Consider the following 13248-nt stretch of genomic DNA (forward strand, 5'->3'; position numbering starts at 1 on the left):
ATGTGTGGCATATGTTGTCCATCCCATTGCTCATCCTTCTGATTTTGGTTTCTTCTCCAACACTGATGGTATCCCCTTCAGGTTTTAGGCTTGGTTGTGGTAGATGCAGGGCAGTGACCTCCATAAAGAGAAAAATAAAACCATGGCAGAACATTTTGTTTCAGACGCTATATTTTTAACAAAAGGCCTTTCACTTCTTGGCTGGGTGAGGTGGGGTGGGAGAGCAGAATGCAGAGGCTGATTAATTTTTTAAAAATTTGACTTACCTAGTTCCTCAGAGGTAAGAGTAGAAGAAAAGTGCTGTATCAAAGACTGATTACACGAAACCCTTGATCTTAAAAATATTGGTTCTTTGAACCAATAGCAAAGAATAGTTCCGAAATAGTCTTGTAGTAGAGGCAGAATCTAGTTATCCTTCCTGATTTCTCTTTCACTTTCTCAAAGCCCATCTTCCATTTACACACAAATTTTATCTCAGGAAACATATGTAATTTAGTTCTTCCTATCAATTGTTGGGAGGATAATGAATAATTTGGTTTGGGAGTAGGCAGAAAAATTGAGGAAGGCTTTTATTTTCTAAAGTTCTGCCTTCTTTTCTTTCCTTAGTGCTGGTGCAGTTTCTTGGCACTCATCTTGAGAACGATAATTACTGGACGGTGGAAATTGTCTGTTTCCTTGAGAAGAAATGTAGGAAGGAACTTGCCGTGGAGTTAGAAGGTAGAGTGAAGTGGGTAGGGAGGGGTTGAGTGGATCTGAGAAATGGTTGAGGTGGTCACAAGTCCAGGAAGTTAAGGGGAAAAGCTCAGGACTGGCCAAGGTAGAAATGCCCTCTCTTTTTTAAGTCAAAGTAATGTAGTATAATGTAGTTAAAATCACATAATATTTAATGTTTACACAAAAAAACAGCAGTTCTTAAGTCCCTCTACTGAGATAGTGTCTTCCAACTTTTCATCTGGTATTTACTTCATACTTCTAAATTATGTGTTTCTTATTTTCTTAATTTAGAAATATTAGACATATCTACTCTTTTTTTGTTAAAGTAATTGAAATTTTAAGCATCTTACATCACATTGTATCTCTACCCTCCCTTTCCTCTTTACTCATCCTCCCAATACAGTTATATCGCAATTTTGGCTAAATTGATAGTCAGTGTTTACTTTATTATCACCGTGTAAATAATATCTATTGTAGAGCCAAGTAGTGTATTTTGATATTTTTATGTCTTGAACAACCCTTTGTTTGTTGTGAAGTTATAATAATTTATTTAGTTTACTATGCACCTATCTTCAGTTTATTTCAGAAATGCAAATTCTGTCAAATGCTTATTAATATTTTCTCTCAAATGATCAACATATCAGATAATCTAAGAAATTAATTTTCTTTTCCTTGGAGACTTGCCCCATCCTCACTAAGTAATTCTTTTTAGTCACCAACGCCACCTGCTGTCTGTTAGTGGAGTGGAATGAGAAAATTATGAGGCACAGGGTTGATATTTTTAAACCAGAAAATGTCCTTTCTATGGTCTCTGACCTTGAGAGTGACAATTTGGAGGAAGGAATATGGTCCTTGTGATAGGAGTAGAGGAGAGAATATAAACTCGTTACATATTCTCTTCCCTTGCCCCATCATCCTCTTCTTTTCTGTGTTTTCCTAGAAGAAGGAAAGTCTGTTCTATTGTTCTTTTTTATGCTATGGTGATTCTAAGCCTTTGATCCACCAAAGGAAGAGGGAAAGGTGGGCTATTCATTTTTTTACAATGTCAGCTTTATTGGGTATACTCGATGTATGATAAACTACACATATTTAAAGTGTATAACTTCATGGGTTTTGACAAATGTGTACCCATGAAATTGCTGCCACAATCAAGATAATGAATATGTTGCTCCCAAAAGTTTCCTCATGCCTCTTTGTAAACCATCTCTCTCTCTCTCTGCCCATCTCCAGGCAACCATTGATCTCTTCACTTCCACTATGTATTAGTTTGCATTTTCTATAATTTTATGTAAATGGAAGCAAACAGTATGTTCTCTTTTTTGTTGTTATTTTCTTTCACTTGCATTATTATTTCGAGATTTGTCACGTTGTTGTGTATATCAATTTATTGCATTTTATTGCTGAGTAGTATTCTCTTGTATGGATTTACCACAATTGGTATATCCATTTGCCTGTTAATGGACATTTGGGTTGTTTCCAATTTCCAGTTTTTGGTTATTACAGACAAAACGGTTATGAACATTTATATTCAAGTCTTCGTGCAGACACATGTTATCATTTCTCTTGGGTCAATGCTTGGGAGTGGAATGTTTAGCTTGTATGGTAAGTGTATGCTTAACTTTTAAAGAAGCTGCCAAACCATTTTACAAAGTGGTTGTACTGTTTTACATTCCCATCTGCAGCATGTGAGAGCTTCACATCTTGCCGGCACTTGATATGGGCAATCTTTTTGACCATATTCTAGTACATGTGTAGTGTGTTCACATTGTGGTTTTAATTTGATTTGCACTTCACTAATGAGTAATGATGTTGAGCATCTATTCTTGTGCTTATTTTAAGCCATACATTTTTAAATACTTCATTGCTAATAGGGCTAACCCTAAGTTTGGGCAAAGGAAACATTGTTACATGACAGGTGCCATAAAAGAACCTCATTCACCAGTTGGCCATGAAATCATTACTTGAAATTCCCACACTTGAGGGATAAAGTTACTCTTTTGAATTAAGAGAATCAATATAACAAGCAGTTTCTGAAAAAGATGTTTTGAGTTAAAAGGCCTGTGTTATCTGTAAGTGAAGGGGCAGCCCTGGATATTTTTCCTCCATTAGACCAGATTGTTTTCTAGATTATCAAACTGTCATTTCATAAAGTACAGAGACTGTGCTTTGAGGAAATGTCAGAGTGGCTGTGGTCCTTAGAGGAGATGGAGAGGAGGGATAAGGGCATGAAGAATTGCAAGAGAAATTTGAAATGGCAGTCAGAGAGGACACCTGTCTGGTAAGCACTGACCAGTGTGTATGTATTTCTGTTCTTGGGGAGTATGGTCCCGTGAGTGAGGCTGAGAGAAGTGGGGGAAGATAAGGGTTAATACATGATTACATCAGGGAGGGCAGGCTCTAGATATTGGGTACCTGAAGGGGGAGACTGAGACCAGAAAAAAGGGGAAAATACTGAATATAAAAGTTACCTCCTTCATCATTTTGTTCAGTGTGGCACTGTTACTTTAGAACATCCTAGACTACAACAGCTTCTATTCCCTGTCTTTTCTTCAGCAAACTAGATTCCTTCAAATTCCCCGCCCCCGCCCCCCACCAGCTCTCCCTTCTGGGTTTCGTATGACAGAAGAAGAAAGTAGCTCTTGTAGTGGCAGCCACTGTTGCAGCACCCCTTTCTTGCCCAGCTCCACAACCAAAATCTTTAATGGCTCTGTTTCCTTGACAGTATTGTAGTGATTAAGAGTTAAGGTTCTGGAGGGCCTGGCCCAAGTGGTTAAGTTTGCTTGCTCTGCTTGGGCGGGATCCTGGGGGTGGACCTAGCCCTGCTCCTCAGGCCGTGCTGAGGCGGCATCCCACATAGCAGATCCAGAAGGACCTACAACTAACTATGTACGGGAGGGCTTTGGGGAGAAGAGGAAAAAAAAATGATTTGCAACAGATGTTAGCTCAGGTGCTGATCTGCCTGGGTTCAGTTCCTGGCTCTATTGTTCATTAGCTGTGTGACTGTGGGTGAGTTGCTTAATCTTCCTGTACCTCGGTTTCTTTATATAAGAATAGAAATAAGAATATTACCTTCCATAGACAGTTGTAAAGATTAAATGAATTAATAATTTAACAGTGTTTAGAACATTGCCTGGCAGGTTTTAAGCTCTCAATAAATGTTAGCTGTTAATTGAATTTAAACTCCTTGGACCCCCTTTCAAGGTGCTTCATAATCTGGCCTCTGCCCATCTACCCTTCTATTCTGTTACTTCTTGTCTGCTTCATTTGAGTTTTGCTGGTTTCCTCAGTGAATCTATGCATAACTCCAGATAGTTTCCATTGCCTAGAAGGTCCTTAACAATTCAAATTGTACCCAGTCTTCAAAGGTCACTTCAAAACCCATCTCCTCTACTTATTACTTATTATTTCTCGAGTTCTTATCAACCATCTGCCAATCTGAATTCATGGTACCATAGAATTTAATGGCTAATTACACACATCACTCCTTCATGTGGGTCACTTTTGTCTCCCTAATAGCATGTAAACTTCCTGAGGGCACAAACAATATTTGATACTTCTGAGCCCTCTTTCAGTGGAGTGAACACAAATCCTTTACTCCATTTCAAGCATCTGTAAAGAGATTCAACACAGGCAACAGAGGAGGATGTGAAGAATTCATAGCTTTAATAACAGAGTGGTTAGGGGTGGGGATGATAGCTTCTTTCCTCTCTGTGCCATTCTCCAAAGGCAGAGATTCCCTTCATCTAAGATCCAGACAACCCTCACTTCATTTCTGAACCAAGAAAGCAGAACACATCCTACCCACATATATTCATCAAATAGATTCTTTTCCTTGATCATTTCCCCCTCTTTCCATCTTCTAAGAGAAAATGGCGTTAGATTTTGAGTTTCTTATGGGTAATGGTCATGTCTTCCTCTTTCAGTTCTCCCCTCTCAGAAGTCTCAACCCTTAAGTTTTCTATGCATAATCAGGACCCCTATAAACTCTAAGCTTGAGGGGTGATCTCAAGAGTAGATGGTCTGGAACAATTCATTTACTATAAATGGGACTGGGAAAATTGGTGAAGAGCCCCTACAGAGGTCTGGAACGCAGAAACCTTGCCCAGAATCCTTACTCTGTCATCATTTCCACCCTGGACTGCAGCCTTATCTGATTCTGGATAAATGTCATTGTTTCATGTGTCTCCCTAGTCCCCACTATTTCCTTCAGTGATTCTCTATGTTCTTCCCTGCCAATCTCTATCCCCAAATCATTTCTAAACTAGTCATAGGATTGCTGGCCTAGTTATTGAATGCAAAGCCACAGAACAAAGAGCCCAGAAAGGAGTGGGGCTAGGAGGCTTGCTGAGGAAAAAGGAACTCCGGCATCTGAGGGGAAGAGGTGCAGGTTTTCTAAGTCTGGCAGGAAGGCTCTGGCATCCTCCAGAGCTGCCTGAGCTGCCACAGTAAAGTTGGGGTCACCAGAGATTAAAACATCAAAGACACAGGAATGGAAGTAAGCGTCTTCAACTGGCAGCCCTTTCTTGCACAGCTGTCTGGCAATATCAATGGTTATAGCTCCCCGACGATTGCGCTCTGAGGGAGAGAGTCGTTGACTTGGGGGGCACCCCCCAACACAGAGCTGCAGGTCCTGCTCAGCTGAGAAGGCCCTGGCTACATCCTCTGCTACTTTGATGGAGAAGGAGAGTTGCCCAGCTGTCTGCCGAATGATTATAGTTGTGCCAATATAGGAAGCTCGGATCTCCACATGGCTTCCAAGGTTAGCTGTTTGAATGGACAAACTTGAGCCCCCAGGTCGGTCACCTCCATTGATAGAACCATCTTCAAAGGCTGCAGGAAGATTGCCCACCTCAGCCTGGTAGACCTTCTGATCAATGCATTCCTGCATGTTCTTAAATATAATGGTGAGCTGTGAGGGAAAGAGGGAAAACAGTTCATTTTGGGCTCAGTGAATCCCACCTCCCTTCCCTCAATTAGGCCTCATACATAGACAGGGATATGATCCTGGCAGAGATACAAGGCTTATTATGGCTCTCACCCCTTGATCCCTTCTTCTCTTTATGTTGCAATATTGCCTCATCCCTGGTCAACCCTTCTCTCTCCTTTTTGTTCTCAATCTCAGCAACTCCCACAGGAGAAGGATAAGTTTCCCTGCTGTAACTCCTCAACCCAGGGCTCTTCAGCTTTTGTCTCTCTAGCTTTCTCTTCAGTGTTTTCTGCATTTGAGTGAAATTCGCACCAAGGAAAAGTGATTTACAGGAGCAAGTGTTTGGTAGGAAGGAGTGATTCAAAATGTGGGGGCGATTGAGGAAGAAAGGGAATAGGGAGCATTGCTAGGGAATAGCGGGAATGGGATGGTTACCACCTGGGGTGAGTCCCTCACCTTCCGGGTGGTGGTGGCGTTGGCTCCCGATGCCACGGGAGAGCTGGTGGCCTGGACGAAAAGGAAGTCATTATCCAGCAGGGGCCAAGCTCCTTGGACACGGCACGTGTGAAAATGGTGGTGGAAGCTGCGCACGTGGGGGTCCCCGAAGGAGGCGCAATGCAAGAAGCTGGGGGGACGACCGTGCAGCCGGGAAAACCGGCCTTCATAGTCACAGGGGTCCGGGGCTGGGGGGCCAGAGGAGCGGATGGGGCCCGCGCCTGGAAGGGCTGGGCCTCGGGGTGGGGGAGGGGCCGTGGGGCCTTGGCGGGAGCAGTTGTGCTGGATCATCAAGTCTTCGATGCCGTGCACAGCCGAATGGAAGGCGAGGTCCCCGCGGCAGGTGCGGGCAGTGCGCCGAGTGCAGAGCGCGTAGGAACGGAGGGCTCGACAGAGGCCGATGGAGCCCACCCCTCCACCCCGGCCTCCTCCTCCTCCTCCTCCTCGAAGCGCTCCTGATGAACCCCCACCCCTAAGGTTCAGGGTGGACGATACATACTCAGCATTGCAGCGGAGGATCTTGCATTGAGAATGAGCTGAGGACAGAAAGGAGAGGATTGTGAGGTGGTCCCCAGATCCCTGCTCCATTTGAGTATGCTCTCCCAAATCTCATCAGGGGATTCCAGCCATTCCTAAAACCCAGCTGAAGGCCTTCTCCAGTCCCCACCTCCCCCCCCCCCCCCCCCCGCCCCTTCCTAGTCGTGTCCTCGCTCAGTCTTGCTAAAAATGTGTAAGCTGGCTATATCTCTCCTTCCCATCATCAAGGACTTTCCCAGTACCCTTCGCCAAGATGAATGGGAAACAAAATATACCCATTTAAGAGTGATGCAAATGACGGAGACTCCTCAGCATCCATCTCTTCTCACTCACACATGCTCACATTCCCACCCTACATAGCAGCCTACCCTCTAGATTCCCCAAACCCTTCCCTAGCCCTTCCTTACCATGTCCACAGAGGAGCAGCAGGAGAGTGAGAGTGCTTAGAGTTGGGGGACTGCCAAGGGGGGACCGGGGACTAGGGGACTGTCCCCGATCCCCCATACCTATCCAGCCAGGTCCCCCCATGCTCCGGTTCTTTCCAGCTGATGACCCTCCTACCTAGTGAATTTTGACTGGACGTCCTGTAAGGGACTGAAAAAAGAAATTTGTCTGGGCATGGGGAGAGAGAAGAGTTGAAGGTTGTTCAGGATGATGTGAAGAGGATCTGGGGAGATTAAGAAAAGAATGAGCAGACTGGAGTTTGGGGAGAAAAGGGCTCCCCAGACTGTAAGTGTGGCTGTTAAGCCTCTGTGCCCTCCTCTTGTGGCCACTTTCAGGTCCCTTATGCAATACCCCTAGGTGGGAGTGGAAGGAAGGTTGAGTGGACTAAGGGAGCAGAGTCCACTGGATTGCCACATCTGAACTACCAAACAGCAGAAATATCAAAAAAGGAGGAATCATAGGGATAGATCAGATCCCAGTCATTTTAGTGGGCTCCCCAATAGAATTAGGATCTGAAAATACTTCAGAAACATATCTCTTATTTGCCCCTCCCCATCAGGAGGGGACACCCTCCAGGGGTCATTCATTTCTTTTTCTCCTTTTTGTCAGAATTTTCAGCAAGAAGGAGTAAGGGTGGAATACCCATCCTCTCTCTAGAACATCAGTATTCAAATGAAAAGGAAACCAATCTCTTTCATCTACTCTAAAGAGCTGCAATTATAATCCCTCTCTCATGGAATAAAGGGATGCAAACCAAGCATGCAAATCAGTGTTTGTTTGTTCTGACTCAACAGTTCTTGAATTTTCCACACCTGATTTAAGAACCACTCTTTTCATTAATCTTCCCTTTGCAAATTCAGAAGTTCTCAGTCTTTTGATGAGGAGAGGGCTTGGAGAGGGGCTCTCCTGCCTTGGGGTAAGGATGTGCTTGGGGGAAGAGTCATGCAAGAGGGAGAATAGGATGGTGGGACTAAAGTTATGAGGAGAAGTCATTTACAAGGAGTAGCCTCCATTGGAAGTCCAATGTGAAGGGCACTGCTAAGGAGGGGCAGGGTAGAAGGGTATCAGTGACTAATCATCTGAGGTTATGTTTGGCCTTGGTGAGAAAACCACAGAATAAGGGTTGTGGGAAACTCCTTGTAAAGAAGCAGAAGTCTTGAGGTAACAAGGTAAGGAGTGAGCAAAGTCTACTTAAGGAGAGACTGAGGATTAAACTTCAAATGGCCAGGGGCCAGAGTCCAGAAAGAAATAAGACAGAAAGAGAAATGAAATTGAGATGCCTTAGTATGGAAGAGATCCTAGCTTTTGGACCAGGGACATCCACATAGGTGTCGTAATTTTATGAAAGTCTAACTTCAATCCAAAAGCTTATTAAAGGAACTGCAATTTCATTTTCACTTACTGTTTCCAGAGGTCAAACTGATATCCAATTCTCCAGCCATGACTGCCTACTCTGTTGGTCAGCTCCAGCCAGGGGATCCCCCGTCTCTTTCTCCATGTCTCCCCCAGGTCCTCAGACCGGCTGCAATCTCACTGAGGTCAGGGAGCCAGAGAAGGTCTGGTATGGGGGGAAGGGAGAGTATATGGCTGGCCGGAGTACTGGACAGCTGAGCGGGGGAGGGAGGTGGCTACTGAGTTGACTGTTTTAAAAATAGCTAAGTCCAAAATTCCAGGAGTGTTGGTGGGGGTAGGGTGTGGGACTGTGGGGGAGTCGGGAGGGTAGGAAGATTAGAAAGAATATGGAGTATAGGGTGCCAAGTGGGGGAGGGGAGACAAAAATATTACAGGGAAGTCAGATAGCCAGTTCTAGCTTATATGACTCTAGTCACTGCCTACTCCAGGCAGCCCTCCAGCGTTGTCAATAATGAGCTCCTGGCCTTTAAAAATTAGGGTGGGCAATTGTATACCTTTTGTTCACCCTCATCCCTGCTGTATTGAATATTGCATTTAGTTTCTACAGAACATATCTAGGAGGCAGCTGACTTTAAATAAGGTCCATAGCAGAGGCAGTTCACAGCCCCTCCCCCATTTTTGCAGAGTATTTCAGAAGGACTAAAAAAGCCAGCTGTCCAGAGAAGAAATCTGAGCTCTGAGTTGTTTAGGATGAGGGTTTGTTTCAGTCTACCAGCTCAGATCCTTGCAGCTGTCTATCCCCCTATCCTCCATTTTCATCCCCTTAGTTTATACAGCAATTCCCCTTCCCTCACTCTCACCAATAAGCAGTAAAAAGCCCCTGAGTTGCTGGGGGAGGAGGCTAGCAAGGGCAAAGAGGTGAAGAAATAATAGAAATAGAATTTTTTTGTAAGTTACTAATCCACAGGGGAGAGGGACTTGGAGAGAGAAACTGAGAGAAAAAGAGATTCAGAAAGATACTTTTGTGGAGTAACATAATCTTGTGACCTTTAAAGATATTGCAACCAAGGAATTTAGCCATGTCATATTTTTGCAGCCATAAGCGTCTGGGATCATCATCTCTTAGTACTTGCCAAGTGAAATTAACACAAGGGCTGATTCCAAACAGTGTCAGTAAGGGATCTGCATTAATTGACTCTACATTTAATTCAAAATCTAGAGGCCCACACAGTACTCTTCCCTTTATTTTATATATATATATATGAGAAAAAACTGTTTGTTGCATATAGATATATGACAAACTTAGTTTTTTCTTGACCACCTGAGGCCATATCACACGGGCTTTTTTTACAAAAATGTAAAATGCCCCCAACCAAACTATTCAAGTGACTTTAAAGCACAATAATTTGACTATGACATCCCAAATGGGATACACTCTTAGGACAAAAAGAAATGCAAAAATATTTTAAAGTAGTCATATTGTTGGTGGTAGTGTTGTTATTGTTGTTTTGAAACTATTGTGGGTAGATTGTGGGATAAAACAAATGAGTAATAATGTTACTATCTTTATGAACTTGGATTTTTGGTGTAGAAAAAAGAGATACAGATTTGTGATTGAAGAAGTCAACTGAAAACTGTATAATTCTGAATTTAAACTGTATTTTGTCCTAAAACATTTTCTAGCTTTATCCTGCAAAGGCCTAGAAACAATAACCCAGTAGCAGTGAACGCCCCTAGTGTCCAAACTGAGCTATCTAAATGCCCTTTCTTGCTAACAGGAACTCCTTGGAGAAATTTCAAGTATGGGGCAAGAATTGTCCAAGATAAACAAGGAAGCTTTCAAAGACTATTAGGAGTGTATCAAAAAGACTCAGAAGCAACTAGAATAGTTCCGCGTGGCCAAAGATGGGACAAGTTGAATGTCAAAATGGATAATTTCTGGGCCTGGCCCTGTGGCCTAGTGGTTAAGTTCACGTGCTCCGCTTCAGCAGCTCAGGGTTTTGCCAGTTTGGATCCTGGGCTCGGACATGGCACCGCTCGTCAAGCCATGATGAGGCAGCATCCCACATGCACCAACTAGAAGGACTCACAACTAAAATATACAACTATGTACCAAGGGGTTTTGGGGAGAAAAAGGGAAAATAAAATCTTAAAAAAAAAAAAAGGATAATCTCTGTGATGGATTTAAACATATCCAATATATTCAAACTGTGAGTTCACAATGATAGTTAAAAATACAAACTCGTTGGTCATTGTTGGAGAATGCTAGAGGATCAACTCATTATTTTGAAAACTGCTAGTAATTGGAAAGAATCAAGCGTTTACCCTATTTTTTCCTGTAGTAATTCAAGACGAGGAAAGTTTCTCTTTATAGAAGTTTTCCAGCAAATGAATGAAGAAGGAATGGCATAATTAGAATATCAACATTTTGTAACTCCTAATGAATTAAGGTATCTAGGCAACGATCAACAATGGCTGTTATCCATCACAAAAGGAGAGACAAACATTATGTTCTTCTGATCATAGGTGAAGTACACAATTCCACCTATGAAGTAGCCTTGCAGTCTGAATCTGATCAACTTCTAGACTAGAGCTAATTACTAATTTACGGGAAACACAAGAGACATCAAATGATACCTCAGAGGTATCAGAGGTGCAAATCCAAACTGTAGGAATATGCTACAGGACAAATGACCTGGGTTCTTCAGCAAATAAACAGGGGGAAGAAAAGAAGATAGAGAGGGAACTTATAGACACATCAAACAGCTGGAGAGGATGGACTTTATTGGATCCTAAATCAAGGAAAAAAAAATTATGAGACAATTGGGGAAATTTGAATGCTGATGAACGCTTACTGGATACTTGGTGATTTATAAGAAATTATTGTTAAAGTTGTTGATGCAATAAATGGTACTTTTAAAAAAACAAGTGCTTATCTTTTAGAGACATATCTTGAAATATTTGCAGATAAAAAGATAGGATAGCTGGGATTTGCTTCCAAATAATCCAAGACAGGGGAGAAGTGGGTGGGGGTAATGATGAAACATGATAATTGTTGAAACTGGATAATGGATACATAGGGATTCACTATACTAGTCTCTTTTTTTTGTAAATGTTTGAAAATTTCCGTAATGACATTTTAAAGTCAGAAGTCATCTGTGGGCCCTTTGAGGTTATTGGAGCAATTTGACCATGGTCCTTGTGAAAGCTCATGGGCCAAACACCACTGGGAACAAACCTGTATTCAAAAAAGTTGGGTTTGTTTGACTTACTACAGCAAGGAAGAGAATGCTGCAGTGGAATTATGGGACCATTTCAGTAAGGGAAAGTTAGGAGGAACCTCTTATAGAGTTTGGGTTTCTGTTGGATGATTCTGAACTAGAGTTCAGAATTGTGAGGGCCAGTTTTGGATTGAATAGTGTCAAGAAGCAAGGGCATTTCAATGATTGGGTGCCTAAATTTTTATCTAGGAGGTGGGAGGATTAAAGAGGGATTGGAGCTGAAATTGGTTAAAACAACAGCAAAAAAGCAGCAATTACTCTTGTTAGAAGAGGGGATGTTTGCTTATTTTTGTGGTTGCAGAGTGATCTTGTCTCTGTTTTATTCCAAACAGTTGTGGTATAGGTCTGATAAGCTGAGAGATAATAATTGTCAACCTTGACTTCTATACTCAGTTAAAATATTATTCCAGAATTAAAAATAAATAAAACATTTCAAACAAACCAAAACCTGAAGGAATTTACCACCAATAAATCCTCATCAAAAGAACTGTTAAAAAGATTTACTACAGAGAGAATGATTTTGAGCAAAGAAGGATATATTAAGATGGGAGAAGAAATGGTAAAAAAAGAAAATTGTGTGGCTAAATCTAAACAATTACTGTATTTTTAAAATGTGTCTGGCAGTAAAAAATACAATAATAACATAAAACAGGATGAATGTAATTAAAACTGTCTGAGGTTCTCATATTGTTTGGGAGAAATACGTCAAAATTGATTGGATTTATGCTTTAATTAAGATTAAGATTTAAGAATGCATTGTAAGGGTAGGCACCAAAATAATGGAAAAAAATAGTGTGTTATTTCTGAACCAAAAGAGGAGAAAAAGGGAATTAAAATAACAAAACAAGACAAAAACTTAGTCAAAAACAAGACAAGAAAGGAGGAGAAAAAAGGAAAAGTATAAATCAAAACACAATAATAATATGATCTAAAATTTAAAACCAGGTAATTCTCACTGCTCTGTAGAAAGTGATTTTGGAGAGGGGGAAGAGTGGAAGTGGAGTAAGCCATGCAGGATTAAGACTGTGGCCATGGAAACATTGAGAAGTGGTCAGCTTTGGGATCTATTTTGCAAATAAAGCTATAGGACTTGCTGATGCTCAGATATTGTTCTTGAGACTAATTTTTACTACTTTTGACAATGTCTTTTTTTTTTAAGTAGGTGAGATCATTTCTTTTATGATTCTCTTCCTAATGAGGCCTTAAACTAGTCTGTTTTCTATAAGTCCATGGCCCTTGATAGGAAGTTTCCCTGCTCTTCTAGAAGATGGTCACTAACTCTTTGTTGCACCACTCACAATAATTTGGAGCATGGTTCAGGTCCTTAAATCTTTCCCATCCCATTTACAGACTTATCTCCTTTACCACTTTGGAGTCATTTATATTGTCATCTTAAGTTACTGCATGCTCATTCAGTGTTATGAAGCTGTGCTGTGACAGGAAAGGTAGTGAAATGAGCTGGTAACAACTACTAATTTGTATACTATTGGTACTAGG

General features: G+C 41.7%; 1 protein-coding gene and 1 long non-coding RNA gene across 4 annotated transcripts in view; one reads left to right on the forward strand and one right to left on the reverse strand.

The window, feature by feature from the left end:
* The window catches only part of LOC123280607 (uncharacterized), a 75711-nt gene that overhangs the window by 6067 nt on the left and 56396 nt on the right, over positions 1-13248 (forward strand). Inside the window, exons 3-4 of one of the 2 annotated variants that reach the window (XR_006519638.2) lie at positions 607-717; positions 10249-11273. This is a non-coding gene — a long non-coding RNA (uncharacterized lncRNA). Of the gene's footprint in view, positions 1-606; positions 718-10248; positions 11274-13248 lie in introns of those variants that run through there. The other variant, XR_006519639.2, reaches the window with a different exon arrangement.
* On the reverse strand, positions 4354-8741 carry HJV (hemojuvelin BMP co-receptor). 2 transcript variants are annotated; one of them, XM_014867030.3, is made up of 4 exons: positions 8520-8710; positions 7081-7267; positions 6098-6672; positions 4354-5623 (listed from the first exon to the last, which is right to left on the reverse strand). In XM_014867030.3, exons 2-4 carry the CDS (start codon positions 7199-7201, stop codon positions 5000-5002), a joined length of 1320 nt encoding a protein of 439 aa, XP_014722516.2. In that variant the 5' UTR covers positions 7202-7267; positions 8520-8710; the 3' UTR covers positions 4354-4999. The 2 variants fall into 2 exon arrangements, with proteins under 2 accessions (XP_014722516.2, XP_070353350.1); XM_070497249.1 differs by lacking the exon at positions 7081-7267 and having other exon boundaries at positions 8520-8741.

This window comes from Equus asinus, chromosome 25 (assembly GCF_041296235.1).
Source record: "Equus asinus isolate D_3611 breed Donkey chromosome 25, EquAss-T2T_v2, whole genome shotgun sequence".
Lineage (NCBI taxonomy): Eukaryota > Metazoa > Chordata > Mammalia > Perissodactyla > Equidae > Equus > Equus asinus.

What these genes read in the sequence shown, in the direction of transcription:
- HJV (XM_014867030.3), bottom strand. Translation starts at nt 7,201, where the DNA reads ATGGGGGGACCTGGCTGGATAGGTATGGGGGATCGGGGACAGTCCCCT. An exon ending in GCTGCTCCTCTGTGGACATG is followed by an intron (nt 6,673 to 7,080) that starts GTAAGGAAGGGC and finishes TTCTGTCCTCAG; the next exon opens with CTCATTCTCAATGCAAGATC. An exon ending in ACGCCACCACCACCCGGAAG is followed by an intron (nt 5,624 to 6,097) that starts GTGAGGGACTCA and finishes TTTCCCTCACAG; the next exon opens with CTCACCATTATATTTAAGAA.